At 44.5% G+C, this 26,632-nt stretch overlaps 1 protein-coding gene across 2 annotated transcripts in view; it reads left to right on the top strand.

Annotated features, from left to right (window-relative positions):
* Positions 1-26,166, top strand: part of SKAP2 (src kinase associated phosphoprotein 2) — a 308,716-nt gene extending 282,550 nt beyond the window's left edge. Inside the window, exons 11-13 of one of the 2 annotated variants that reach the window (XM_078766927.1) lie at positions 8,232-8,341; positions 10,598-10,705; positions 25,903-26,166. In XM_078766927.1, coding sequence (XP_078623053.1) covers positions 8,232-8,341; positions 10,598-10,690 — 203 coding nt within the window. In that variant the 3' untranslated portion in view covers positions 10,691-10,705; positions 25,903-26,166. Of the gene's footprint in view, positions 1-8,231; positions 8,342-10,597; positions 10,706-25,685 lie in introns of both variants that reach the window. The other variant, XM_078766928.1, reaches the window with a different exon arrangement.
* The last annotated feature ends 466 nt before the right edge of the window (positions 26,167-26,632 follow it).

Here is a 26,632-nt window from a genome sequence, read left to right as displayed (position 1 = left end):
CCAGCGCGTTCTTTTATTGACAGGCTCTGAAGTCATCTGCCACACCCCACCAACCAGTGTCTCGCTTCTTAATAATCCTGGTTGTCACTCAAAGTTCCGACTAATGATGACCCCTTGAGGTGTGCCTTTTGGCCTGCTTGTCTTCGTTGTGTGCTTTCCAGTGGTGTAATGAGCGGCAGCGCTCAATAACCTGGCTTCCTGGTGGTTTTAATTGTTATCTGAGTGCAGTTTAATGGGCACTTTCTACTATATGTGTCTAATGCGGTGCCATACAGGAAGAAGGGAAATAAATCACCGAGGTTAGACGAACAAGGTCACTTATTCCATAATCCCTACAACTAGTTAACACAAGGACCATCCTCGTATGGCCACATGTAACACTTAATCCGACATTCGGTCTAAACAAATCCTCTACTTATTACATGGTGGTGGTTCTTATCACGATCATCGGAGCACCTACCTATACAAATCTACCTGACTCTACATATCACCACCCCACCGACATAACAATATATATATAAAATATACAATATATATAAATAAATAAAAAATCAAGAAATAGGGACAGTTTGGAGAAACTTTTTATCCCATATGTTTTTTCATTGGCATTGGCAATATTGCCATTTTACGTCATCTCGTCAAATCAAATTTGCCCTTCCTGCTCTCTTGGTGGTGGAATGTCAAGTTTCAGACAAAATTGCAGCTCGTTTTGGAAAATGTGCTCTCGTTCTGAAATAGATTGTGCTTGGAAGTGCAAAGCAAGCCTTGAGAAGACCCTTCCCATATCCTTTTTCTCCAGACAGCATGGGGTAAGGTGTTCTACGGACCCTCTATTTATTTTTTGGTTTCATACAGAAATCAAGGCTCATTGGGTAGCTCAGTGACAGATGACATCAGGTTGACAGACTGACAAGAGCGCTAAAGAAGAACAGATGGACATAGGCATTGCAGTTGAGTGGATGAATGTCATGAAGGAAAGAGATGGGAATCAGTGGAAGGAGAAGAGAGCAAGGGTGATTGAGGTGACATTGGGTAAGCATGGGGTGACGATGAGCAGCAATATTGAAGGGGTAAAGGGAGGAGTACATGACCACAGATACAGGAAGTTGGTTCCACACACGAGAGAATAGAGACATGAAGGAATGGAGATGAGTGGACAGCATGGAATTAGGAATAGTAATGACATATGAGTTTCTGGAAGAATGCTTGCGCCCAGGTAGCCAGGTAGAGGATGGAAGGAGCGAGGCCATAATTGAGGCGATAGAAAATGAAGAGTCCACCAACCTGCCTGTCAGCTAGAAGCAGACCAAGTGACTCATCATCCTGCCAAGACATGCTAATAACATGGAGAGCCTTGGACTCGATGACCTCCGAGGGGAGCAACCTGGGAATTAAGCAGCTGCATCAGCCAAGAACGGGGACCCATACTCCATGACATTTTGAATGAAGGCCTTGTACATTGTACCGAGGTCTGATTGGCTCAGAATGGAAGCTCTGCAGAGAATACCGAGGTGCTGACCTGTCTTACAAAGGCCACCAGAAAGAAAGCTCCTGCAGTGTTTTTGATCAAAAAGCGAGTTGACCGTTAGATGAAGTGCATTGAAGAGGATGGAGATTGTGTTGCATGATGTGCCATGAATGATGTCTGGTAATGTACATATGTAGAACTCGGTACTCGGATATATATTATGTAGGGTTAGGTACTCCATGAACAAGCCTTTCCAATCTGTCTAGTAACAGCCCAGGCCTGAGAGACCGACATTTGTAAGATCAGCACAGCTACAAAAGAACTCCAATAATGTGGCACATCACGGACCATTTTAAATCAAATTTCATAGCATGATGCCAACTCCAGAAGGGTGAAAAAACTCTTTTAAAAACTGCAACTCAGTAAAGTGACTTTTTCATGAAACACGTTAATTAATCACCATGGTGACAAATATAAATGCTGTCGATGTATTTATTATACTAGTGAGGTACCCATGCTACGCACGGGTGGGAGGCCAGAAGCGAACAGACAATGCAGAAATGGCGAATGCTAAACCATGAAACCAATAAATTCCACATTCCTGTAGCACCTTCAGTCGCACGTCAGACATGGACAGCAAGTTCGTGAAGGACTTCCATGAAAAACGTACCCGTTCGCAAACAAACGGGTACGTTTGGTCCATACCCAGTCAACGGCGAATCTGCATATGGCGATCCGCGAATTTCACGTTTAGAAAGTAGAAACCGTCACGGCCTTTCGTCATTCACTTGAACTCGATATCTCTTTTTTCATTCCAAACAGCATAACTCCAATCACAAATTAAATAACATTAATATAAAAAAATTAAGTTTTAACAACATTTGTGACATAAACAAATATTTAAATCCTGGTGTGAAGTTCCGTACGGTTGGGTGAACACAATTACGAATTCAAAATCGTAATTGTATTCACTTAATTCCAATCATCAATTGATACTTTAACAAAATACTGTTTTAAATGATGGTTTTATTGGGATATTATCAAACCAGCTCATTGCCATCATCTGTCCACTTCCGCATTCGCGGCAGGTTCATAATTCTCATCAAAATCTAAACAGTATTTGTAGAATTTCAATAAAAGCCACATCACTGTTCATGTCAGTAAATATTATTCCATCGTGTTTGGAAAATTGGAAAAATTGGAAAAATTGGAAAAACAATATAGCCTCTTTTGCTCCAGGGGGTCCCAGGATTACCCACCCAAAATATCGTTGCGATCGGTTCAGCCATTTTTGCGGTACCTGGGAACCTTCTTCTTCTTCTTCTTTTGCGGTACCTGGGAACCTTCTTTTGCGGTACCTGGGAACCGGTATCTTCCCCCATCCAAAACCTTGATCTTTTCTACCCCCGCTAATTTCACCCCAATTCCACTTTTTGAAATACCAACTTCTGTCCTGGAAGTCCTTGGTGTCCTTGTGCTTTATACTTCTCCCTCCCCCCCCCCCCCCCCCTTCCCATGCCTCCTCCCCCCGGGCCCTCTCCCTTCCACACATCTCCCTGCTCTCGGATGTTGTGTTTGTGTGCTTCCCCTTTTCTCCCCATCTTGTCTTCCGCTCCCTCTTTTTGTGTATTTTGTTTGTCTGGTCGATTTGTTTGTGAAGTAAATGTTAGCTCTTTCACGAGCCTCGATTCAGTATACACAAAAAAAAAAAAAAAAAAAAAAACCTGGGACAGACGGACAGACATTTGGTGAATTATAGTAATATGATTTGTACTTGGGGTGGGGAGGGGATAGCTTTGGGAGCATGGTACCCATTACCTGGACAGCATTAGCCTAGAGCACGGGTCACCTGACTCGTCTACAGTGGTGCCTAATGCCCTGTGTGTCACGTTACTGTCATCTCGAGAGGGACAACGTGTGACGTGTGTCCTTTAAAGGGTGACAAGTCAGATGTCCCTGACGTAGGCTTGGCCTTTGCTAAGCTGCTTGTAATCCATCCCACTTTGTCCGCACTGTCAGACAGAGAAGCAATAAACAGGTTCAGATTCGACTTCAAGTAGGACGAAGTGCAGTGGACAGAACCACAGCTTTAAAAAGTGACCCTCAACATGAGAAAAGTGTGGAATTTGGCGTCATCACGGCGGTACAGATGATACTCCAGTGAACTTTCACAGTTGGTGTGGAACTTCAGTGATAGTGTTGCGTACAACTTCGGTGGTACTGTTTTTCTGCAACGATGCCCCCACTTCCCCAAGAGCACTCAAAGGTAAATTCATTTGTTCATAACCCCACCCTGTTGCAAAGATGATTGGATTGACGTCGGTCCCGATTGCAATGGATGGTTCCATTGAAGAGATTATTTGAAGCAGTAGGCCTACAATCATATGATCGTGATGGAAGGATCCAGCTGAAGCCAGGTGCACATGAAAGGTGAGCCGGCATCATAAACTGACGGCAAATTGCCGAGGATGTGCAAAAGCCACCTAGTGCCCACGTCTCCTGTCTGTCATTCACTGAGCGATGGCTCTCCGCGCCTTTTGGCGGACCACACGGCTTGTTTGACTTTGCCCGCCCGTGTTGACCGAGCCAACCTATCGTGACCCGGACAGCTTTGGAACTTCAATTTGCGCACGCTGGGCCTGTGGAGCCGGGCCTGGATGATTTACAACCCGCCACCTCGCTCCAACCTCATCTGGAGCGGGCTCGCTTTCCAATCTCTGGCCCCGGCTGCCCCTGTTCCACTCACCAGACGCTCAAACCTCACGCTTGCAGCGCATAGCATGTTCCACCGTTATTTTTACCATTGAATTTAGACATTTTTTGACCATGGCTGGTGCTTTACTTTGGGACCCAAATTGTAGGCTTCACATCTGAACAAGAAACTAAAACCGCCTCAGTGGAGACTTGAGGACATTTGTACACAAGTAAAATTGATATAGATCAAGCAACATATCTAGATGTGGTTCCTGTCTAAAACAAAAATGGAAGCTAATGATTGATTATAATATAAACCATAACACGTATAACTACATCTGCCCGATGCACCAGGAAACCTTTAAAGAAAGCATTTGCAATGAGGGGAAAGACTTCCATTTTGTTGAGGCATTTGCATCTTCCTGAAAGGGTCGGAGTCAAGTTTCCAATGAGTTAAAGCATGAGAAAAGGAAGTGACAGTCATGTGACAATGTGGAAAGGACTCAGAGTTATTGAACTTTTAATCTGACTCGTGCTATACCTGTAGTTGATAGATTCGCTGGAACATCCGACCGATGCACCTTACTCTGTTACAGAGCGTCGGTTCTGCCGAAGCAGTTTCTTAGCCAAGGGTCATGCTGGGCGGTGTGCTAAGTCTCTCCCAGCAGTAATTTGGAATTTGTTCAGCATGTTTGCGACAGCTCGCTTATTCTTCACAAAGGGAATTGTGTGATCTTTACCACCTGTCAACTAATGACGAAGATGGGACGCCAGTTTAACATTCGAGGAATGGCACACACAATGATGAATCACACTACCTGTCAAACACTAGGTTGACAGTTTTTAGCGTGGTCGACATTAAAACCCAGGCTAAATGGCTTAGAGGCAAGCGTGCGTACCTCTAGGGCCGAGGCCATCCTGTCACCATTTTCTTGAACATATTGTAACAGTCTCCAGACCGTCCCGGTTGCCCGGTTAAAATCTGACGAGTTGTGTCAAAATGACCACAACAATCCCTTGTCCCAGAGACCTGCTGTCGTCAGATCCCGCGTTCAGAGCCTCGTTACCGTGCAGATTGAGGTCCTTGGTACGAGCGAATACCGAGACCTCCTGTCAGATCCCGTGTTCAGAGCCTCGTTACCGTGCAGATTGAGGTCCTTGGTACGAGGGAATACCGTGTTGATAGGCAGTCACGTGACAGATCTTGTATTTGGCTGAGGAACTGAATCACGTGAATCTTATCGAATTAATGTTGTTGTTTCCGATGCAGAAAGTGGCTTCTGGTTGCATCATTTTTTTCTGGAAGTGCAGCTGTGCCGCTGATGCAGTGCCCCTGTTACCCGTAATGTAGTACTCATGTTGCCGACCTCGGGAGGTTAACAGGCTAATAACACTCGGTGACTCAGCCCGCCTACTGTTATTTCAACGGCACGCCAGGAGCTCCGACTCAAGACCCCAAGATCTTAACCAACATCAAGCCAACACCAGGCTTGGAATCTAACTAATGAGTCTGCTTGGAATCTACCTAATGAAGTCATGTAGTATACTGTTTATTCTACCAGATGAGCACCAGGGGTAGCACGTGTATGCACAAAGCAAACGATCATCAATTAATCCCCAGGTTACCCGCTACACAATACTAGTGTCCACAGAACGCATCAGGTATATTCAGTCAACTTAACTAAATAACTTGCGCCCATGCATGCGCTCGACAGACAGAGAGAGAGATGATTGGGGGTAATGAGACACTCCCCTTTTTTTGAGACAAAATGAGAAAAAAAAACATCTTTTTTTTCATACTTTTTAGGCCTAAAACACTCCCAGGCACTCACTGATGATTGATGAACCTCTGAAAGTTTGACGAAGATCCGTTCAGCCATCTCTGGGAAAAATGGCGACACACAGACAGACAGACATCTCTCTAATATAGTCGATTATACACTTGAACGTGAGAGAAAAACATAGGGGCAATACCCCTGGTGCTCACCTGGTAGAATAAGCAGTATACCTCCCGAGGTCGGTTGCATACGTACGTGCCTGCATTTTAAAAATTCATTTTCTCGGCAACCGTTGGTCCGATTCACACAAAATGTTACCATTGGAGCGCCTCCGCCTGTATAATTTGTTTGATCATAATTATGACATCATAGGTCATGTGGTACAGATGCCATCTTGGAAAAACGTTACGCATCAAATCTCTGAAACCGCTCAGTGGAAAAAAATTGAAACATGGCTCCTTGTTAAGTACTCCTAACCCTGCTTTTCACTTCGTGCGCGCAGGGTAACAAATCGTCTTCATAACACTTCCAAAACCTCCAGTTTTTCAATACCTCGACGTGTTCTATAGAGTGGTGTATGTAATGGAAGCTGTTAAGCGCAGACCCTGGGACGTGAGCATGACATGTGAGAGGGTACATATTGGGGTGAAGAAGAGGCCTCCGATATAGCAATGTACAATGCTGATTGATGTTGCATTCTATGGTGATCAATAAATACTCCATCTCCTAAACTGTGGCTCAACGTCGTCGTATTACAGTGTAAAAGTGTGGAGTATAAGTGATTCAGTAGCGTTAAACTTCCGGATTTTTTAACGATCTTTTAAATCCTCTCTATCTCTTTGCTGATGACTCCACTCTCTGCCGCTCCATTCCTCATCCCTTAGATCGGCCGTCTGCAGCCTCCTCACTCTCTGCAGACCTGGACAAAATCACAGACTGGTCAAACAAGTGGAACATGTCTTTCAATCCTGACAAATCTCACACTCTTACTATGTCTCTCCGAAAAGATCGACTGGACAACCCTCCCATCTACTTTCTCAACAATCCTCTCCAAGAAGTTCTGTCACTAAATCTCTTGGGTCTCACTGTCTGCCATGATCTTTCCTGGGAAAAACACATTTCCCAGCTGGCCTCCAAAGCCGGTCACCGACTGGGTATCCTCCGTCGTGCGAAGTCCTTCCCTGGCACACCTGAGCTCCTCACCACATACAAGGCTTTCATCCGCAGCTCAATGGAGTACTGTTCTCCCCTCTGGGCTGGTGCTCCTGCCTCACACCTAGCTCGTCTTCACGCTGTTGAAACTAAAGCTTTCAGAATCGTTGGAATCTCCCTCGATGAAGCTAACTCTGAGGGCCTTTCACTCACTCACCGCAGGCAGGTTGGTGGTCTTTCTGTCTTCTACCGACTCCTCTCCGGCCTTGCTCCCCCAGCTCTCTCTGTGCTCTGTCCCCCACGTACTTCTACAGGTCGCACAAGATCTGCCTGCAACCCTCTTATGGTTAAAGTGCCAAAATCAAGACTCTCTGCTCACCTTCACTCCTTCATTCCTCTTTCCTCCCGCCTCTGGAACAAACTCCCTCACTCCCTTCAATCCCACTCCACCCTCCAGGTCTTTAAAACAGCTGTTCACCACCATCTCTTATTTTCCCCCATCCAAAACCTTGATCTTTTCTGCCCCTGTTAATACACCCCGACTTCATTCATGAAATTCCTTGTAGTGTCAATTTGCTTTGTACCGTGTACCCCTTCCCTCCCCCTCCCACCACAACCCCAGCCCTCTCCCTTCGAACAGATCTCCCGATGTCCCTGCTCTCAAATGTTGTACTTGTGTGCTTTCCCCTATCTCCCCATCTTGTCTCCCGCTCCCTTTATTTCGTCTTATGTGTGTTTGTTTTTTGTTTCTTTTTTTTTGTCATTAATGTTAGCTCTTACACGAGCCTCGATGTTGTATACAAAATTTTAAAAAAACATTTTATTATTTTAGGACAATTAAAGTATTTACCTCAACACTGCACGGGGTATTGTGTTCTATGAACTCTCTATTTCTATCATGCATGATGAAATAACTATTCTAAATGACTGCTATTTTACCCCCGATGTCAGATATTTAACACTGTCATTATTTATTTTACTAAAGGGTAAAAGTTGAGATGGAGTGAAAATATTTCATGCTATTTTGGAGTCCAAAATTATCTTTGAGCCTTAAAAAAGAGTCATTGGCATGTTATAATAATTCAGTTCCTTGCTATAAAATATTCACCTCACTTGATCTGATCGACCGACACCCACAGGTACCCAGGATGACTTCAATAACTTCTATCAAGGACTTTGGGACTGCAAGGGTGAAAAGGATGATGAGCTCACGTTCAAACGCGGAGAGATGATTTACATTGTCAGTAAGGTAAGAACCATCCATGCAGGTTGGACCTTTTAATCACTGAGTTCTCTTTAGGGATCATCTATTTATTATGTACATTGGGGTGAAAGGAAATCGGTGTTAGTAAAATGAGATGAGGAATTTGAGCAAATGAAGATCAAGGACGTGAAAAAGGAAGGGTAAGGGGAAAAAAACGTGTTATTGTGTGTGTGTGTGTGTGTGTGTTTATGAAACATTTATGGGGCATTATGGTAGAGGTGCGTGTTTATAAGTCATTTGCAATTTTACTTCATGTCATATGTTAATGAGGATGTGTGTTTCATTCCCTCATTAAATAAAATGCGATAATAGAATTATCATATTGGTCCATAAAAGGGGTTGCACCATGGAGCACCCCACCACCTTTCAGGAAGGAATTCCAAGTCTGCTGCAAGTCTCGTTGTGGATGTGAAAGTTTATGTTGTACAAGTTGTATAAGATCAAACTTAATGATTGGTCATGCATGACCAAACATTTCCACCTTACCTGCACACTTGCTCTCCCCTGGACATGAGAGCCTGTGTCCCGTCAGGACGTGGTCGTCGAGCTGGAGAGGATGAAGTGTAAGCCACGTGAATGTCTTCATGCCAAGGCCAGGTATGCCTTCATCTCAGGAAGGTGCTCGGCTGTCCTTGATTTGAGAGGAGTACAACAAGGTGTACCGTCCAGCCGCGGTATACACATCATTCATCCTCTATGAGCAATCAAGCACTCTTTGTTTCTCGTTATTTGTGGAGCAATAACTTCTAAACATTATGAGAGAGAAGGATGAACATCCTCATTAGGAATTGGCGATGAATAAGAATACAGGCGGAGTGGGGGCTTCAGCAGGACAAAGAAGACCCATTTGATAGATGGATTTGATGGATCCCCATCGGAGCAATTTCTCATGCTTGTCTGTCGGGCTCACTGTTACATCAGGTGAAGCCACCTTAAGGTGAGCTACCAGGTATGCCAAGTCTGAAGCTCACCAATCTATATCGGCGCTCGTTCCCACACTCTATAAACACGCGATGCGATGGTAGCCTTGAGGCAGGTAGAGGGTCACCTGGTGAGATATGCTTCTTGTGTTTGGCCTGAAGATACTGCTCGTTCACTGCCAGGCTTCATTGTCCGCGCTCCTTCTGCGGGATGGGCTGGGGGGCGGTGAGAGTGTGAAGGGATGGATTTGACGTGTAATCATGGACGACACTTGGAATCGTGTAACCTAATAGAGTGTGTTCAACCACCATACGTGACAAGCATGGCAACCCCAGTGCAGACGGAGCTGGTCGGGAGCGCCGATTGGAGACGGTCGAGAGTCCTGAGTCGCCAGAGGTGACGCCATCCTTCCTTCCAGATCCCGGCATTTCGGTTCAGCGATGTCTTTGGATGAGGATCGACAATTGCACAGATATCTAACATTTCATGTGACCCCTTTAAAATTCGGGGGCAGAGAAGGTTCACATTTTTCACAACTCTGATAGTGTAATTATCGGTCTATAAAAACCATTTTTACTTTTATTATTATTTATATATTTAATTTCCTGCAGCGACCCTTGTCCAACTTTCTACTCAACTACAGTATCTGAGAAATGTCAGTGAAATTTCCAAAACCTATTTGTTATTTTTATTGTTATTATTATAATTACTAGCAGGAGTATCCGGCGTTGCTCGGTGATGTTTTAATCCTATTTAATCCTTAATACAGCATTTTGAAGAAATCGATTTTGGGGTTAAAAAAACAAATTTGTGGGTGCCTAAAACATTCCCCTACCTTCAACCTAAACAATAATGAAAATTTATATTTTATATCATAATATGACACACACATGCACTAATCGGGATGATTTAATATTACCTTTCACACACCTTACAAAAGCTCAGGCACTCTAAAGCGAGTTTTATAAAATCCCAAAAAAAGATTTTGAATATATATATATATATATATATATATATATATATATTATTATTATTATTATTATTGCCTAAAACACTCCAAGGCACTCACTGATGAACCTCTACACAAGTTTGACGAAGATCCGTTCAGCCATCTCAGAAAACTGGCAACACACACACACACACACACACACACACACACACACACACACACATTTCCTATTGGAAACTGGAAGCCTCTTCTTCTTCTTAAGTTTATTATTTAGTTATAATTATTGTTGTTATTATTATTATCTCTATATAAATTATCTAAGCTTCATATGTTACAGCTTTATTATCTTTTTATTCCTTGTTCCCTGCCAGGACTTTGACTCCGACAGATGGTGGGTTGGAAATCTAAACGGTACAATCGGATTGGTTCCCAAGGACTACCTAATGCAGGCCTACGAACTGTAATAAAAAAATGAACAGGTAAACGGCTTCAGCACTCGTTTATACTCCGCACACGTGAAGGGAAAAGCGGAGTTAAGGAATTGGTTTTGTTATGTCTGTCTGTCTGTCCGGCTGTCTCCAAACGTCCGTATATGATCGGGGAACAACTTAGTTTAAATAGAATGTTATGTTTTACCCTGTAGTTTAGCAGTACTTTGCCTCTGAATTTATCCCAATGGCGCATGCGCGGGAGGAGCGAGGTATTTTTTTTTTCTCTGTCTGTCTGGCGGTCAAACAAAATTGAAAATCGTCGCCCACACGGCATAGCCGTCTAGAACAGTGTTTGTCCGTCTGTATGTATGTATGTATGTCCCCTCAAACGTATCCCAATCGGAGATTGGGATCTGGTCACATGGCAGGGTGATGTGATTATGTCCGATGTCATTACGGCGGTGCTGCGGCTGACTCTCCACACACCGCCATTTTGATTTATATGCCGTTCATGCCGAACATATCGTCGAACCTGTCATATATCACAATCGCCATGCTCTACCTTTGCGTTTTTCATTCAATGTGAAACACAAACAAACCGATTGTTAAAAAATTAATGACCATCAAATATCGAAAGCATCGACGTTACATCTCTTCCAACAAAACGGTACGTACCCAGCCCTTGTGGGGTATAATCTAGATTACAGTAGATCTTCCCACAGTTCCAATGGTGCATGCGTGGGAGGAGCGAGGTATTTTTTTTTACTCTGTCTGTCTGTCCATCAAACAAAATTGAAAATCATTCCAAACAGGAAGCTTACTGTTTTTAAGAACATCATAAAGGACACAAACAACATGCATGAAGAACTAAATGAACGTGTTAGATTAGGGTGGTGTAAAAGACGCTGCATCAACGGCAGTAAACTTCCCCCAAATTGTTTTTTTCTCCAACCATTAAAATCTTTATTTTATTTTGGTTTAATTATATACTTGAACACTGTAGAACACAAATCGTCTTCCGAGCGCTTTCAAAACCCTTCAGTTTAGCAGTACGTGGACAAAATATGACAGCATTTAACATCATGTCGACCAATCAAATTTGCCGCTCGCAGACCCCGCCCATGTCCTTTTTCTCAACACAGAGTGGGGTAAGGTGTTCTTTTAACTCTGTAGTTTCACTTTATTTTACCTTGACACACACACACACACACACACACACACACACACACACACACACTACTGGCTGAAAGTGCGTCTGAATGTATCAGTTGTTGGTCAAGAGTTTCCAGGATGTTGAACAACAATTAGAAAACTTACGAAGCATGTCGTTTTCTTTTTGTACGTACGGTTGCAGCACGTGTGCACCTGAAACTCGGAAAGCAGGTGTTTGAAGTATCGATGATAAAACCCATCAGCGCGCAGGTCATAAATATCTCAAACGTCATTGACATGTCACATTCACAGGTGCAAGGGTCGAGTTTTGTGGAGTACCTGTAGCAGGTAACTTCGACAGTCGCGGATAGTTCTGGATTCCTGGATGTGCATTAAGTCGTAAAGGGAAATATTTGGATTTTTTGTTGTTTTTATCACCGGATCTCTACATTGAAGGTTTCATCAAAATAATTATTTACTTTAGAATAAGGACAGAGAGTGCTGACGTAAGAGCTGCCCCCCTCTGTCCTTGGTTGTCATCTCTGTGATCCTGCCTCTCACTCATCCTGCCTAAGGGCAATTTGGGATCATTTAACCTGTACAATTCGTATTCAAAAGGTGCTCACAATTAGCTGAACGATGTGCTTTGCGTGCATATTGCAAGGTAAGGGAGGCAGGTGCGTGATCGTCCTTCATTATTCCGTCCAAGGGAAGCTTCTGCTGTGACTGCAGATCTCACGTGACAGTGCAACTCACTTTGTGACGATTCGCATTGTGACGTCACAAAGACGGGAATTTAGGGAGCCAGGATGGGAGGCGTAGGGGCAAACAAGGCTTCGCTTCGGGGATTCCAAATAAATACCCAAACGAATCGAACAAATTGTGCTTCGCGATCGCAGATTGAAGTGCGATTGTTGCTTCAGACGCGAACAGAAGCAGGCACGAAGCACTTCTCACCGAATCAGGTCCGAATTAATGAAAGGTAATTACATTTCCTTATACTGACGGGCAAACTCGCCCTAATTAAACTCTAATGAACTTCTGGAAGCCAAGGAAACGGCCGCTCCTGGCGACGTTGGAGGCGGATACTGCTCGGGTCTGTCTGCGCGATTTTTTGCTGAGGCCGAGATAGATTAAGCTAATTAATGCAGACAGCGCTGTTGTGCTTCCGAGATGCAAAGCTCCGGTGACAAATTGCCGGTGACGTCCTTTGTACGGCGTTTTGTCATTGAGCGACTTACGGCACGGACTCGCGAGGCACGAGCAATGGCGCCGCACCAACAGCCTCGTGCCTCCAGGTCCTCCCAAAGACCGCCTCAAGGTCCCCCCAAAGACCCCCTCGAGGTCCTCCCAAAGACCACCTCGAGGTCCTCCCAAAGACCCCGGCATTGCGCGAGCACCTTACGAGCAATGGCGCCGCATCAACAGCCTCGTGCCTCGAGGTCCTCCCAAAGACCCCCTCGAGGTCCTCCCAAAGACCCCCCTCGAGATCCTCCCAAAGACCCCGGCATTGCGCCTTACGAGCAATGGCGCCGCACCAACAGCCTCGTGCCTCGAGGTCCTCCAAAAGACCCCCTCAAGGTCCTCCCAAAGACCCCCTAGAGGTCCTCCAAAAGACCCTGGCATTGCATGAGCGCCTTACGAGCAATGGCGCCGCACCAACCGCCTCGTGCCTCGAGGTCCTCCAAAAGACCCCCTCGAAATCCTCCCAAAGACCCCCTCGAGGAACTCCAAAAGACCCCCTCGAGGTCCTCCCAAAGACCCCGGCATTGCGCGAGCGCCTTAAGAGCAATGGCGCCGTACCAACAGCCTCGTGCCTCGAGGTCCTCCCAAAGACCCCCTTGAGGTCCTCCCAAAGACCCCAGCATTGCGCGAGCGCCTTAGAGGGCTCTACCTAATGGATTCCAAAAGTTAATTCGGTAACGACGCACGCAGGTGAAAGCCGCGCCAGGTTAACTTTCACATTCCTTTCCGCACTGTTCTGGGTCAAGTGAGTGCGATGATGAATGGTGAGATGAAGTTTTGTGCCTTGGTCGGTTCATAGCTATTCAAATGTAGGGTTGTCCCCTGTGCGTCATCTGTGCGAAGCTCTAATAAATTGCTCGCTTTATTGCGCTCTGCCGCTATCAATTGCGGCTTCTAATTTTCCGCCGTAATGAATAGACTTAATTAGCTGCAGTTTTGTCAAGTGGGGCTCTGAGGGGGCGATCGGACGTGGTGGGCACCAGACAGGCGGGCACGGCCTATGGGGATCTACAGAGGTACAGGAGCTATGGTCACGGCGTCTGCTTTTTGAATCTTTTTATATGAAATGGAAGTTGTTTAGCATCCTCAACACAAATGCTTGCAAGGTCTCACGGTCTAAACAACATTTTTAAAATATCAATTACCTTCAAACATTTATTTATTTATTTATTTATTTATTTATTTTAATATATATTTATTTATTTATATATATATATATATATATATATGTAGGTATGTATATATATATATATATATATATATATATATATATATATATATATATATATGTAGGTATGTATATATATATATATATATATGTATATATATATATGTATATATATATATACATACACACACACACGCACACACACACACAGCCAAAAGCACCCGGCGTTTCCCGGGTTCTTTTTGAATGAATTTACTACTATAATTCAGTTTTTACTCGTGGCCATAGAAGATTGACTACTATAATTCAGCTCAGCTTTTAATTGTGAAATGGGCCCAGCCCGGCCGAGGCAGCCTCGACCGGCCTCGCCACCTAGCCTATAACCTTCCTGGGGCCTGTCCCGACATTTTTAGTTATTTTTGAATTAATTTACTACTATAATTCAGCTTTTACTCGTGGCCGTAGAAGATTGACTACTATAATTCAGCTCAGCTTTTCATTGCGAAATTGGCCCAGCCCGGCCGAAGCGGCCTCGACCGGCCTCGCCACCTAGCCTATAACCTTCCCGGGGCCCGTCCCGACATTTTTAAAATTGTTTTTGAATGAATTTACTACTATATTTCAGCTTTTACTCGCGGCCGTAGAAGATTGACTTATAATTCAGCTCAGCTTTTCATTGCGAAATTGGCCCAGCCCGGCCGAAGCGGCCTCGACCGGCCTCGCCACCTAGCCTATAATCTTTCCGAGGCCCGTCCCGACATTTTTTGTTTCAGAGGATTCCTCCTATCTTTCACCGTTCAGGAGATTAGCATGTGCAGACAAACAAACAAACAAAAACTTTCTTTTATATATATACTAGCGTGACTTGGCGCACTCCGCGCGCCTCACCGCACGTCGTTTCAGAGGGGTAGGCATCTTTTACCATTTCGGTGTCTTTTGGGTTTCATGGTGTTTTGGGTCTTCAGGGCCATTTGGGTCTTCAGGGTCTTTTGGATCCTCTGGGCCTTTTAGGGTATTTTAGGTCTTTGAGATGTTTTGGGTCTTCAGGGTCTTTGGTGTCTTCCATGGCTTTTGGGTCTTAAGGGTCTTCGGTGTCTTTTGGGTATTTGGGGTCTTCAGGGGCTTTTGGGTCTTAAGGTTCTTTTGGTTCTTCTTGGTTTTTAAGGGTCTTTGGGTCTTTTTGGGTCTTCGGGGTCTTTTGGGTCTTCCGGGTATTTTTGGTCTTCGGGGTCTTTTGGGTCTTCGGGATATTTTTGGTCTTCGGGGTCTTTTGGGTCTTCGGGGTCTTTTGGGTCTTTGGGGTCGTTTTGGTCTTCGGGTTCCTTTTGGACTTCGGGGTATTTTGGGTCTTCTGGGTCTTTTGGTCTTCGGGGTCTTTTGGGTCTTCAGGATGGTTTGGGTCTTCGGAGTGTTTTGGCTCTTCGGGGTGTTTTGCATCTTCGGGGTGTTTTGCATCTTCGGGGTGTTTTGCATCTTCGGGGTGTTTTGGGCCTTTTGGGTGTTTTTGGTCTTTGGGGTGTTTTGGGTCTTCGGGGTGTTTTGGGTCTTCGGGGTGTTTTGGGTCTTCGGGGTGTTTTGGGTCTTCGGGATGTTTTGGGTCTTCGGGATGTTTTGGGGCTTCTGGGTGTTTTGGGTCTTCGGGGTGTTTTGGCTGTTCGGAGTGTTTTTGGATCTTCAGGGTCTTTTGGGTCTTCGGGGTATTTTGGGTCTTCCGGGTATTTTTGGTCTTCGGGGTCTTTGGGGTCTTTTTGGTATTCGGGGTCTTTTGGGTGTTTTGGGTCTTCTGGGTGTTTTGGGTCTTCTCTGTGTTTTGGGTCTTTGGGATGTTTTGGGTCTTCTGGGTGTTTTGGGTCTTCTGGGTGTTTGGGTGTTTTGGGTCTTCAGGATGTTTTGGGTGTTCAGGGTGTTTTGGGTCTTCAGGGTCTTTTGGGTCTTCAGGGTCTTTTGGGTCTTCAGGGTCTTTTTTGACTTCGGGGTATTTTTGGTCTTCGGGGTGATTTGGGTCTTCCGGGTCTTTTGGGTCTTCAGGGTGGTTTGGGTCTTCGGAGTGTTTTGGCTCTTCGGGGTATTTTGCATCTTCGGGGTGTTTTGGCTCTTCGGGGTGTTTTTGGTATTCGGGGTGTTTTTGGTCTTCAGTGTATTTTGGGTCTTCAGGGTGTTTTGGGTCTTCGGGGTGTTTTGGGTCTTTGGGGTGTTTTGGGTCTTCGGGGTGTTTTGGGTCTATGGGGTGTTTTGGGTCTTCGGTGTGTTTTAGGTATTCGGTGTGTTTTGGGTCTTCGGCAAAGCACATAGCGAAAGAGAGGTGTGATGTGATGGGGGTGAGTTGCTTGAAGAATGAAGCGGGACAAATCGATGTCGACCCAGATGGAATTAAAGGAAGATGGAAAAGATATATGGAAATGCTGTTGAATACAGAGAATGAATGGGATGGCAACATATAGTCAGGTTCACCATGTTTTTTCGTTCAAAATTTTGGTAGATTAGCAAAACTATACATTTTTGGAATATTCAGAGCATGAGGAATCCAAAAATTAATGTTTACATTTGCGTAGACACCTTTGCGAAAATGACACTCAGGACAGTGATGAAGATCTGTAAAAGCATATTCCTGAACGGTATAGACCTCGTAGATCCTGTGTATAGGACTTATAGTTCAATCTGATACTACCTATAACTTCCTATAACAACCTATAACTTCAAAGGACTTGCAATATCATGTATTATGTAATACAGTTATATCACAAATATAAAGACAATGGTTTTCAATTACCTTTGTTTGTTGCTTTTCTATAATCCTGAGCACTATTTTGAGGCCTTTATTGGATTCCTTGACCCAGAAAACATAGGATTAGCATATTTAATTAAGTCTCTAGGTTGACTAGAAGCCGAGATCGCGCAAAATATGTATTTTATGGCGGCCATTTTCAAAATCCAAAATGGCGGCCATGCAGGTGTCTGTGCAAATGCCAACATTGATTTTCAGATTCTCCATGCTCTGAAGATTCCAAAAATGTACAGGTTTGCTAATCCCAAAATTTTGAAAGAAATTATATTTGTTAACATAGTGAACCTGACTAATAGAGAGTAACCCAGTTTTAGGACCGGCAGAGACGATAACTGCAAAGGAAGTTGAGGAAGCGATAAAAGCAATGAAGAGTGGAAAAGCGGGAGGGCCGACGGGAGTTGTGGGAGATATGTTGAAGGCAGCAGGAAGTTGGGGTGTGAAGAGAATGACAGAGATCTGTAATCTGGTGGTGAAAGAAGGCCGCATTCCATGCACTGGGAACTGAGTACCCTCGTCCCTCTATACAAGGGGAAAGGTGACCCTCTGGAGTGTGGCTCGTACCAAGCGATAAAGTTATTGGAGCATGGAATGAAGGTATTGGAAAGGGTGTTGGAGAGGAGGATAAGGAAGAAAGTGAAGATCGACGAAATGCAGTTTGGATTTATGCCAGGAAGAGGAACGACAGATGCGCTTTTCATTGTGAGGCAGTTGCAGGAGAAGTACATGGAGAAGAGGAAGAAGTTGTTTTTTGGGTTTGTTGATCTGGAGAAAGCATTCGATAGGGTTCCACGCAAAGTATTGACATGGGCATTGAGGAAGTTAGGAGTGGAGGAATGGTTGATCAGAGTAGTGATGGCAATGTACAAAAGAACGTGCACAGCTGTAAGGACGAAGGATGGGAACAGTGGTGAGTTTGAGGTGAAGGTGGGAGTGCATCAGGGGTCGGTACTAAGTCCACTATGTACTATTTGTAGCTGTGATGGAGGTGCTGGCTCAGAACGTAAAGGAGGGTTTACCGTGGGAGTTGTTGTATGCAGATGATCTGGTGTTGATTGTGGAAAGTATGGATGGACTGAAGGAAAAGATGAACAAGTGGAAGGAATGTATGGAGACAAAAGGTCTGAAGGTGAATATCGGAAAGACGAAGGTGATGGCAAGTGGTAAAGCATGTGGTGAGGTGGAAAGAACTGGGAAGCGGCCGTGTGCTGTGTGCAGGAAGGGTGTCGGAGTGAACTCCATTCAATGTACAATGTGCGCTGAGTGGGTTCATCAAAAATGTAGTGGTCTGAGAGGGTCATTTACCAGTGTGGCAGCTATATTCAAATGTAAGTTGTGCACAGAGGGAGCTGCAGATGGAGGAAATGTTGAGTTGGATCTTGGAGATGGCGTGAAGCTGGAAGGTGTGAAAACATTTTGCTACCTCGGAGACATGCTGAATGGAGAAGGTGGATCAGACTCGGCAACGGTTGCTCGAGTGAGATGTGCATGGAAGAAGTTTCGGGAACTGAGTGGTGTGCTGATGAGGAGGAGAGTGTCGCTGAAGCTGAAGGGAAAGATGTATGCTGCATGTGTGAGAAGTGTTATGATTTATGGGAGCGAGACATGCATAATGAACGTAGAGCAGCAATGAAGGTTGGAAAGGGTGGAAATGCGAATGGTTCGACGGATGTGCGGAGTATCGTTGAGAGAGAGGAAGACAAATGATGAATTGCGAAAGATGATGGGAATATTGCCTGTGATTGATGCTGTGAAGAGGAACAGGTTGAGATGGTTTGGTCATGTGTTGAGGAAGGATTAAAGTGACTGGTTGAGAAGAGTGATGGAAATTAATGTAGAAGGAAGTAGAGGACGGGGAAGACCGAGAAAGACTTGGCTAAAGATGGTGGAAGAAGAAATGCGGGCAAGGGGGTTAACAAGGAGAGATGCAGAAAATAGTGCAAAATGGAGAAGATTGTCATGGGGACCGCAAGGCTAACCCCTGCTCTAGCAGGGAAAATGGCCTTAAAATGCATGTTGTTGTTGTTGGTGTGTTTTGGGTCTTCGGGGTGTTTTGGGTCTTCGGGGTGTTTTGGGTCTTTGGGGTGTTTTGGGTCTTTGGGGTGTTTTGGGTCTTCGGGGTGTTTTGGGTCTTCGGGGTGTTTTGGGTCTTTGGTGTATTTTGGGTCTTCAGTGTGTTTTGAGTATTCGGGGTGTTTTGGGTCTTCGGGGTGTTTTGAGTCTTCGGGGTGTTTTGGGTCTTCGGGGTGTTTTGGGTCTTCGGGGTGTTTTGGGTCTTCATAGTCTTTTGGGTCTTCCAGGTATTTTTGGTATTTGGGGTCTTTTGGGTCTTCGGGGTCTTTTTGGTCTTCGTGGTATTTTGGGTCTTCGGGGTCTTTTTGGTATTCGGGGTATTTTGGATCTTCGGGGTCTTTTTGGTCTTCGGGGTTTTTTGGGTCTTCAGGGTGGTTTGGGTCTTTGGGGTGGTTTGGGTCTTTGGGGTGTTTTGGGTCTTCGGGGTGTTTTGGGTCTTCAGGGTGTTTTGGGTCTTCGGGGTGTTTTGGGTCTTCGGGGTGTTTTGGGTCTTAGTGGTGTTTTGGGTCTTCGGGGTGTTTTGGGTCTTCGGGGTGTTTTGGGTCTTCGGTGTGTTTTGGGTCTTCGGGGTGTTTTGTGTCTTCGGTGTGTTTTGGGTCTTCGGGGTGTTTTGGGTCTTCGTGGTGTTTTGGGTCTTCGGGGTGTTCTGGGTCTTCGGGGTGTTTTGGGTCTTCGGGATGTTTTGGGTCTTCGGGATGTTTTGGGTCTTCGGGATGTTTTGGGTCTTCGGGATGTTTTGCTTCTTCGGGGTAATTGGGGTCTTCGGGGTCTTTTGGTCTTCGGGATCTTTTGGGTCTTTGGGGTGTTTTGGGTCTTCGGGGTGTTTTGGGTCTTCGGGGTGTTTTGGGTCTTAGTGGTGTTTTGGGTCTTCGGGGTGTTTTGGGTCTTCGGGGTGTTTTGGGTCTTCGGTGTGTTTTGGGTCTTCGGGGTGTTTTGTGTCTTCGGTGTGTTTTGGGTCTTCGGGGTGTTTTGGGTCTTCGTGGTGTTTTGGGTCTTCGGGGTGTTCTGGGTCTTCGGGGTGTTTTGGGTCTTCGGGATGTTTTGGGTCTTCGGGATGTTTTGGGTCTTCGGGATGTTTTGCTTCTTCGGGGTAATTGGGGTCTTCGGGGTCTTTTGGGTCTTTGGGGTGGTTTGGGTCTTCGGAGTGTTTTGGCTCTTTGGTGTGTTTTGGGTCTTCAGGGTGTTTTGGGTCTTTGGGGTGTTTTGGGTCTTCGGGGTGTTTTTGGTCTTCGGGGTGTTTTGGGTCTTCGGGGTGTTTTGGGTCTTCGGGGTGTTTTGGGTCTTCGGGGTGTTTTGGGTCTTCGGGGTGTTTTGGGTCTTCGGGGTGTTTTGGGTCTTCGGGGTGTTTTGGGTCTTCGGGGTGTTTTGGATCTTCGGGGTGTTTTGGGTCTTCGGAGTGTTTTGGGTCTTCGGGGTGTTTTGGGTCTTTGGGGTGTTTTGGGTCTTCTGGGTGTTTTGGGTCTTCGCGGTGTTTTGGGTGTTTTGGGTCTTCGGGATGTTTTGGGTGTTCGGGGTGTTTGGGGTCTTCGGGGTGTTTTGGGACTTCGGGGTGTTTTGGGTCTTTGGGGTGTTTTGGGTCTTCGGGTATTCAGGGTCTTCGGATATTCAGTCTTTGGGTATATAAATATATTAATTTATTTATATATTTGTATATTCATATATAGTTTCACAGATATAGTTTCATATATAGTTTGACAGAGATGAACAGACCACACCTACACTGCATTGTCCAAAAGTCCTGTCCCATCGAATAATACTAAAAAAATACTGTATTTATGATTAATTGCCGCTTTTCTGTTTTGTTTTGGGCTATGATGACACCCAAGTCCTACAAGGCATGACATTTTTTAAATGGCAGAGCCAGAACATGCAACATTTTATATACATTGCCCTAGAAAAGGTAGAATTTGTTCTTCTGCATGTTCAGGGCCTCAGTCAGGCACACGAGGCAACAGCAGAATGTCTGATGGCAAGTAGCTTCGTTTGAAAGTTTCCTTCAATTACATAGTCAATTGTCCATTAAATTAATATGATATTATGATTTGTGACTGAAATGGCGAAAAATTGATGAATAAACACGTAAACAAAGTATTTTTATTAATAGCAAATATTTAACATTACCCAAAGGGACAGGACTTTTGGACCACCCTGTATGTATGTATGTATGTATGTATGTATGTATGTATTCTACCTTTTCTAGGGCAATGTATATAAAATGTTGCATGTTCTGGCTCTGCCATTTTTAAAATGTCATGCCTTGTAGGACTTGGGTGTCATGTTGGTATGTATGTATGTATGTATGTATGTATGTACAAGTATGTATGCCATCTTCATCTTCTCTCATTTCATTAATGCGTCATCTTCTCTTCTCTCCATGGTGGATCATTAATCATTTCAGGTATTTTATTATTCCCAAACTTTTTCAAAGAAAATGGGCGAATGTTGTGACCTGCTCCATCTGTCTGTCTGTCTCTCTGTCCGTCACACTATCCCCTCCCAACTGGTTGTCCAGAAATTCACCAAACTTGGTAGTGATGATCACCACATGGCAAGAAGGTGCAAGAGCAGTATCATTTTTGGCCCCACACCCTGAGGCCAGGTCAAAAGGTCAAAAAATGCAATTATTGGGCACATTTTAAACATTTTTAAATGAAAATTTGTACATACAATCAACATTGGGGAAAGCATGAAATATGTTACAATTTGTGTAACAACATAGGTGAGAATCATAGGTGAGAACCTATGATTACAGGGGTCAAAATGGGGAAAAAAATATTTAACTCAAAATTTGATATTGCATCATTCTTGGTGGAACTTTTTGCCATCTTTCAATTTTGTTTTCGGTGGGAAGCGTGGGAATTTATGATGGCACACCATTGACTTCTCTCTTGTTTCCTATTGGTTTTTGCCTACATACACATACATACATTCATGCATGCATGCATACAAACAAATACATACATGGATTCATACACACACATACATACATGCATGCACACACACACATACATACATACATACATGCATGCATACACACATACGTACATACATACATACATTTATGCATGCATGCATACACACAAATACATACATACATGCATGCATACATACATACACACAAATACATACATACATGCATGCATACACACATACACACACATACATACATGCTGCATGCATACACACATACATACATACATGCATGCATGCATACACACATGCATACACACATACATGCAGACATACATGCATGCATGCATACACACATACACACACATACATACATGTATGCATGCATATACACATACACACATACATACATGTATGCATGCATATACACATACACATACATACATACATACATACATACAGACACATACATACATGCATACACACATACATGCATGCATACATACATACATACATACACACATAAACTGGATTGGGCCGAGGTATACCTGTCTGTTGTTGTTTTAGTTTGAAGGTGTGTGTGGATGTTTAACACAATCTTTATGCTCTAAAAGCCTATACAGATCACGTGATTGTGTCTTTGTTGATTTTCCTGATGGTGTCATTGATCGTTAATGCATGATCCAACTGAATGTTATCGTTGATGACATGCTTCATTACTGATAAACAATATTCGCCTGATTGTGACGTCATCATAATTTATGTTCCAACAGTGCGTCCAGTTTTAATGATCACCTTCGAAGCCATTTCCTTTTCAAAACGTTGGGTCCAAATCCTGGACTTCTATTACTCATGATAGAAACCATGGGGGAGATAATGTCATTCGTTGTAGAAACGGACGACGTACAGCAACTAAATTAAGTTGTGACACTTTTTTTTAAGTGAGGAAGGAATCCTGGACCCTTCTCTCTTGATCTTTCTATCCACCCTCGTCCTAACATATTTGTCATTAGGACAATCTGAAATACTCCAAGAACGTCAATCATTCCAATGATACTGTCTACATGCTGTGTATGTAATGCTGGTGTAAAGTCTGGTTTGATGATAAAATGCATACGTTGAACAATGCAGGTTTCTCTCTGGCTCCGACCTCACCCTCTCTGACCACTTAGCCATCACTATGACCATCAACATCCCCACCCCAGCACCAAGGCATTATCGCACTATCAACTTCCGTAAGCTAAACGCTCTTTCACCTACCTCATTCTCATCCACCCTCTCTGAAAAAATGTCCACTTCTCCCTTCGTTGACCTCCACACCCCTTCTGACCTCACTGACTACTACAACCACACTCTCTCCTCCTGCCTTGACCAGCTTGCGCCCGTGAAAACCAAAACGGGTTCTTTCACCCATTCTGCTCCCTGGTTTACCCCTGAACTCCACCTGATGAAAACTCGTGCTCGCCAACTTGAAAGACTCTGCAATAAAACAGGTCTCACAATTCACTCCCAAGCCTACAAGGACCACCTACAACACTACAAAGATGCCCCCTCCCACGCCCGCTCCGCCTACTACTCTCAAATTGTCCACTCTGGCTCTGGAAACCCAAAAGCACTCTTCTCTACAATAAACAAACTCCTCAGCCCCCTGGACACCACCACCCAGTCATTCACAGTAGACAACTGCATCTCCTTCCTTTCATTCTTCCAAAGCAAAATTGACAACATCTACAGCAGCTTAACCACCACCGCACCTGCTCCCCCTCAAACCACCTGCCCCCCCCCCCCCTTATCCTGCCAACCCCTGTCTCAGTTCTCCCCAGTCTCCCCTACTGACCTCTCTGAACTCCTCATAGGAATGAAAACTGCCACCTGCACTCTTGACCCCATCCCCTCCAGCTTTGTCAAGGCCTCCCTTCCTGCTCTGTCTCCACTTATCACTGCAACAATAAACTCCTCCCTGTCTACAGGCATCATCTCACGATCCCTCAAAATTGCTCCTGTTACCCCCATTCTGAAAAAACCTGGACTCAACCCTGACACCCTAAACAACTTCAGACGCATCTCCAACCTACCCTTTCTGTCAAAAGTTTTGGAACGCGCTGTAGCCACTCAACTTAAGCATCACCTCTCTGCCAATAACCTGTATGAAACATTCCAATCCGGATTCCGCTCCAACCACAGTACTGAAACTGCTCTCCTCAAAATCACCAACGACCTTCTCCTCTCCTCTGACGCTGGCAACCTCAACATTCTCATCCTCCTCGACCTCAGCGCCGCCTTTGACACCATCAATCAAACCATCCTCCTCACCCGACTTGAAACCACCTTTAACATTACCGGCACTGCCCTCTCTTGGATCAAATCATACCTCTCCGACAGACGCCAGTTCATCTCGATCAATAACTGCAAATCCCCCACTGCTCCCCTCCCCCAAGGTTCAGTTCTTGGCCCCCTCCTCTTCATCCTGTACCTGTCCCCCCTTGGTCACTTAATCCGCCGTCATGGTCTCCAATTCCACTGCTTCGCCGATGACATCCAGCTTTTCATCTCCACCAAGTCCATCTCCACCGCCACCCACGCTATCCTGACAAACTGCATCACTGAAATAAAATCCTGGCTTCAAATCAACTTCCTCAAACTTAACTATGATAAATCTGAAATAATCATCATTGGCCCAAAAACGCTCACCAAATCCACCCATAACTTTGCCCTCAACATCGACGGTTTCCCAGTATCCACCTCCCCTCACATCCGGAATCTTGGCATCATCTTTGACCAAACCCTCTCCTTCGTCAAATACACTAAACAGATCACAAAGACAGCCTTCTTTCACCTGAAAAACATCGCCCGTCTCCGTCCATCCCTCTCCTCCACGGCTGCAGAAACCCTCATCCACGCCTTCAGCACCTCCCATCTGGACTACTGCAACAGCCTCCTCTTTGGTTCACCCTCAATAATCATCAATAAACTCCAATACATTCAGAACTCCGCTGCCCGTCTACTCACCCATTCCCGGACCCGTGACCACATCACCCCCGTCCTTTACAAGCTTCACTGGCTCCCCATCCCCCAGAGAATCCAGTACAAAATCCTCCTCTTGACCTACAAAGCCCTCCATAACCTGGCCCCATCCTACCTGACTGACCTCCTCTCCAGACACACTCCCACCCGCAACCTCCGCTCTGCTGGTACCAACCTCCTGACCCCTCCCCCCTCCATGCCGACCAAATTCAGATTCTGGGAGGACAGGTCCTTCTCCATCGCTGCTCCCACCCTCTGGAACTCACTACCTCACACCATCAGAGACTCCTCCTCACTCACCACATTCAAAACATCACTCAAGACCCACCTGTTCAACACTGCATTCAACATTTAACCCACAGCATTTAACCCCTGACTATCTCTTCTCCTTCTCCTTCCTTTTGCTTTGATATTATTTACCTATTGATTTTTGTCTTTTTGCACTTGTTTTTTTGTACTCTGTCAAAGCGTCTTTGGGCTTCTTGAAAAGCGCTATATAAAATAAATGTATTATTATTATTATTATAATGCATGTGTACCTTTCTCATTTTTTAACAATAATCAAGGTGTCACACAATGGCTGCACCACACTATGCATGGGCAGTGGTTGTGGGATTCACAAATCAATCCATTTCTATCAGGACTAATTGTATCATCATGTACTGCATTTTCAGCACCAGTCATTCTGAAGGTCTGTCCGTCCAGGGCGGAGCTTCACTGGCCTGACTCCGCCCACAATTCTAACCTCAAAAAATCAAATCGCCACAATTTTGGTCGCTACTTATAGGCCTTAGGCTTCAGGCTTCTGGTGTTCATTTGACTGAACAATGCATCTTATATCATCTTACTATAATTCACCAAATGTCTGTCCGTCTGTCCGGCTGTTCCCAGGTACCGCGAAAACGGCTGAACCGATCGCAGCGAAATTTTGGGTGGGTAATCCTGGGACACCCTGGAGTAAAATAGTCTATATTGTTTTTCCAATCTTTTCCCAATTTTCCCAAACACGATGGAATAATATTTATCGATATGAACAGTGATGTGGCTTTTATTGAAATTCTACAAACACTGTTTAGATTTTGATGATTTGCGTGTGATATGATTTAACAGATGTTTATATAAATCGTTTAAAATAAAAAAGCTTTCAATTTCCGATATTTTGCCTTTTCATTTGGGCCTCACAATTGAAGCCCCGCCCATAGGGCGGGTACCGTTGCTAGTGTTATAAAGGCATCTTTCGAGGAAAGAAAGGTATGTTTTGATTAAATGATGTAATGCATGGTTGTTTGGGATTGATTGAGCATGCTATCTCATACACACCGCCCAAGGAAAACTACCGCACAATCAAGAGCACTGCTGAATTTATGTACATTTTAAAAACTGAACAACGCATCGTCTCTCATGAAGCTAAGGTATGTTTTTTTAATTAGAAGGGGAAAAATCATGATTAATATTTGAAGTCTTTAATAAAAAAATCTTTTTTTTTTGCCCAAGTTTCCAAGGCTGAATAGTGTACAAGTACAATATTTCCAAACAGTGTATTTCACATGTGCATGGACATGTAATTCACATCTGTGAAGTAAATAAAAAAACGTGTCAAGTTAGAGGCGACGAAAAGTGG

The sequence above is a fragment of the Myxine glutinosa genome, chromosome 12 (genome assembly GCF_964187855.1).
Source record: "Myxine glutinosa chromosome 12, kmMyxGlut1.1, whole genome shotgun sequence".
In the NCBI taxonomy this organism is placed as follows: domain Eukaryota; kingdom Metazoa; phylum Chordata; class Myxini; order Myxiniformes; family Myxinidae; genus Myxine; species Myxine glutinosa.
This window is presented reverse-complemented; position numbering and strand designations above follow the sequence as displayed.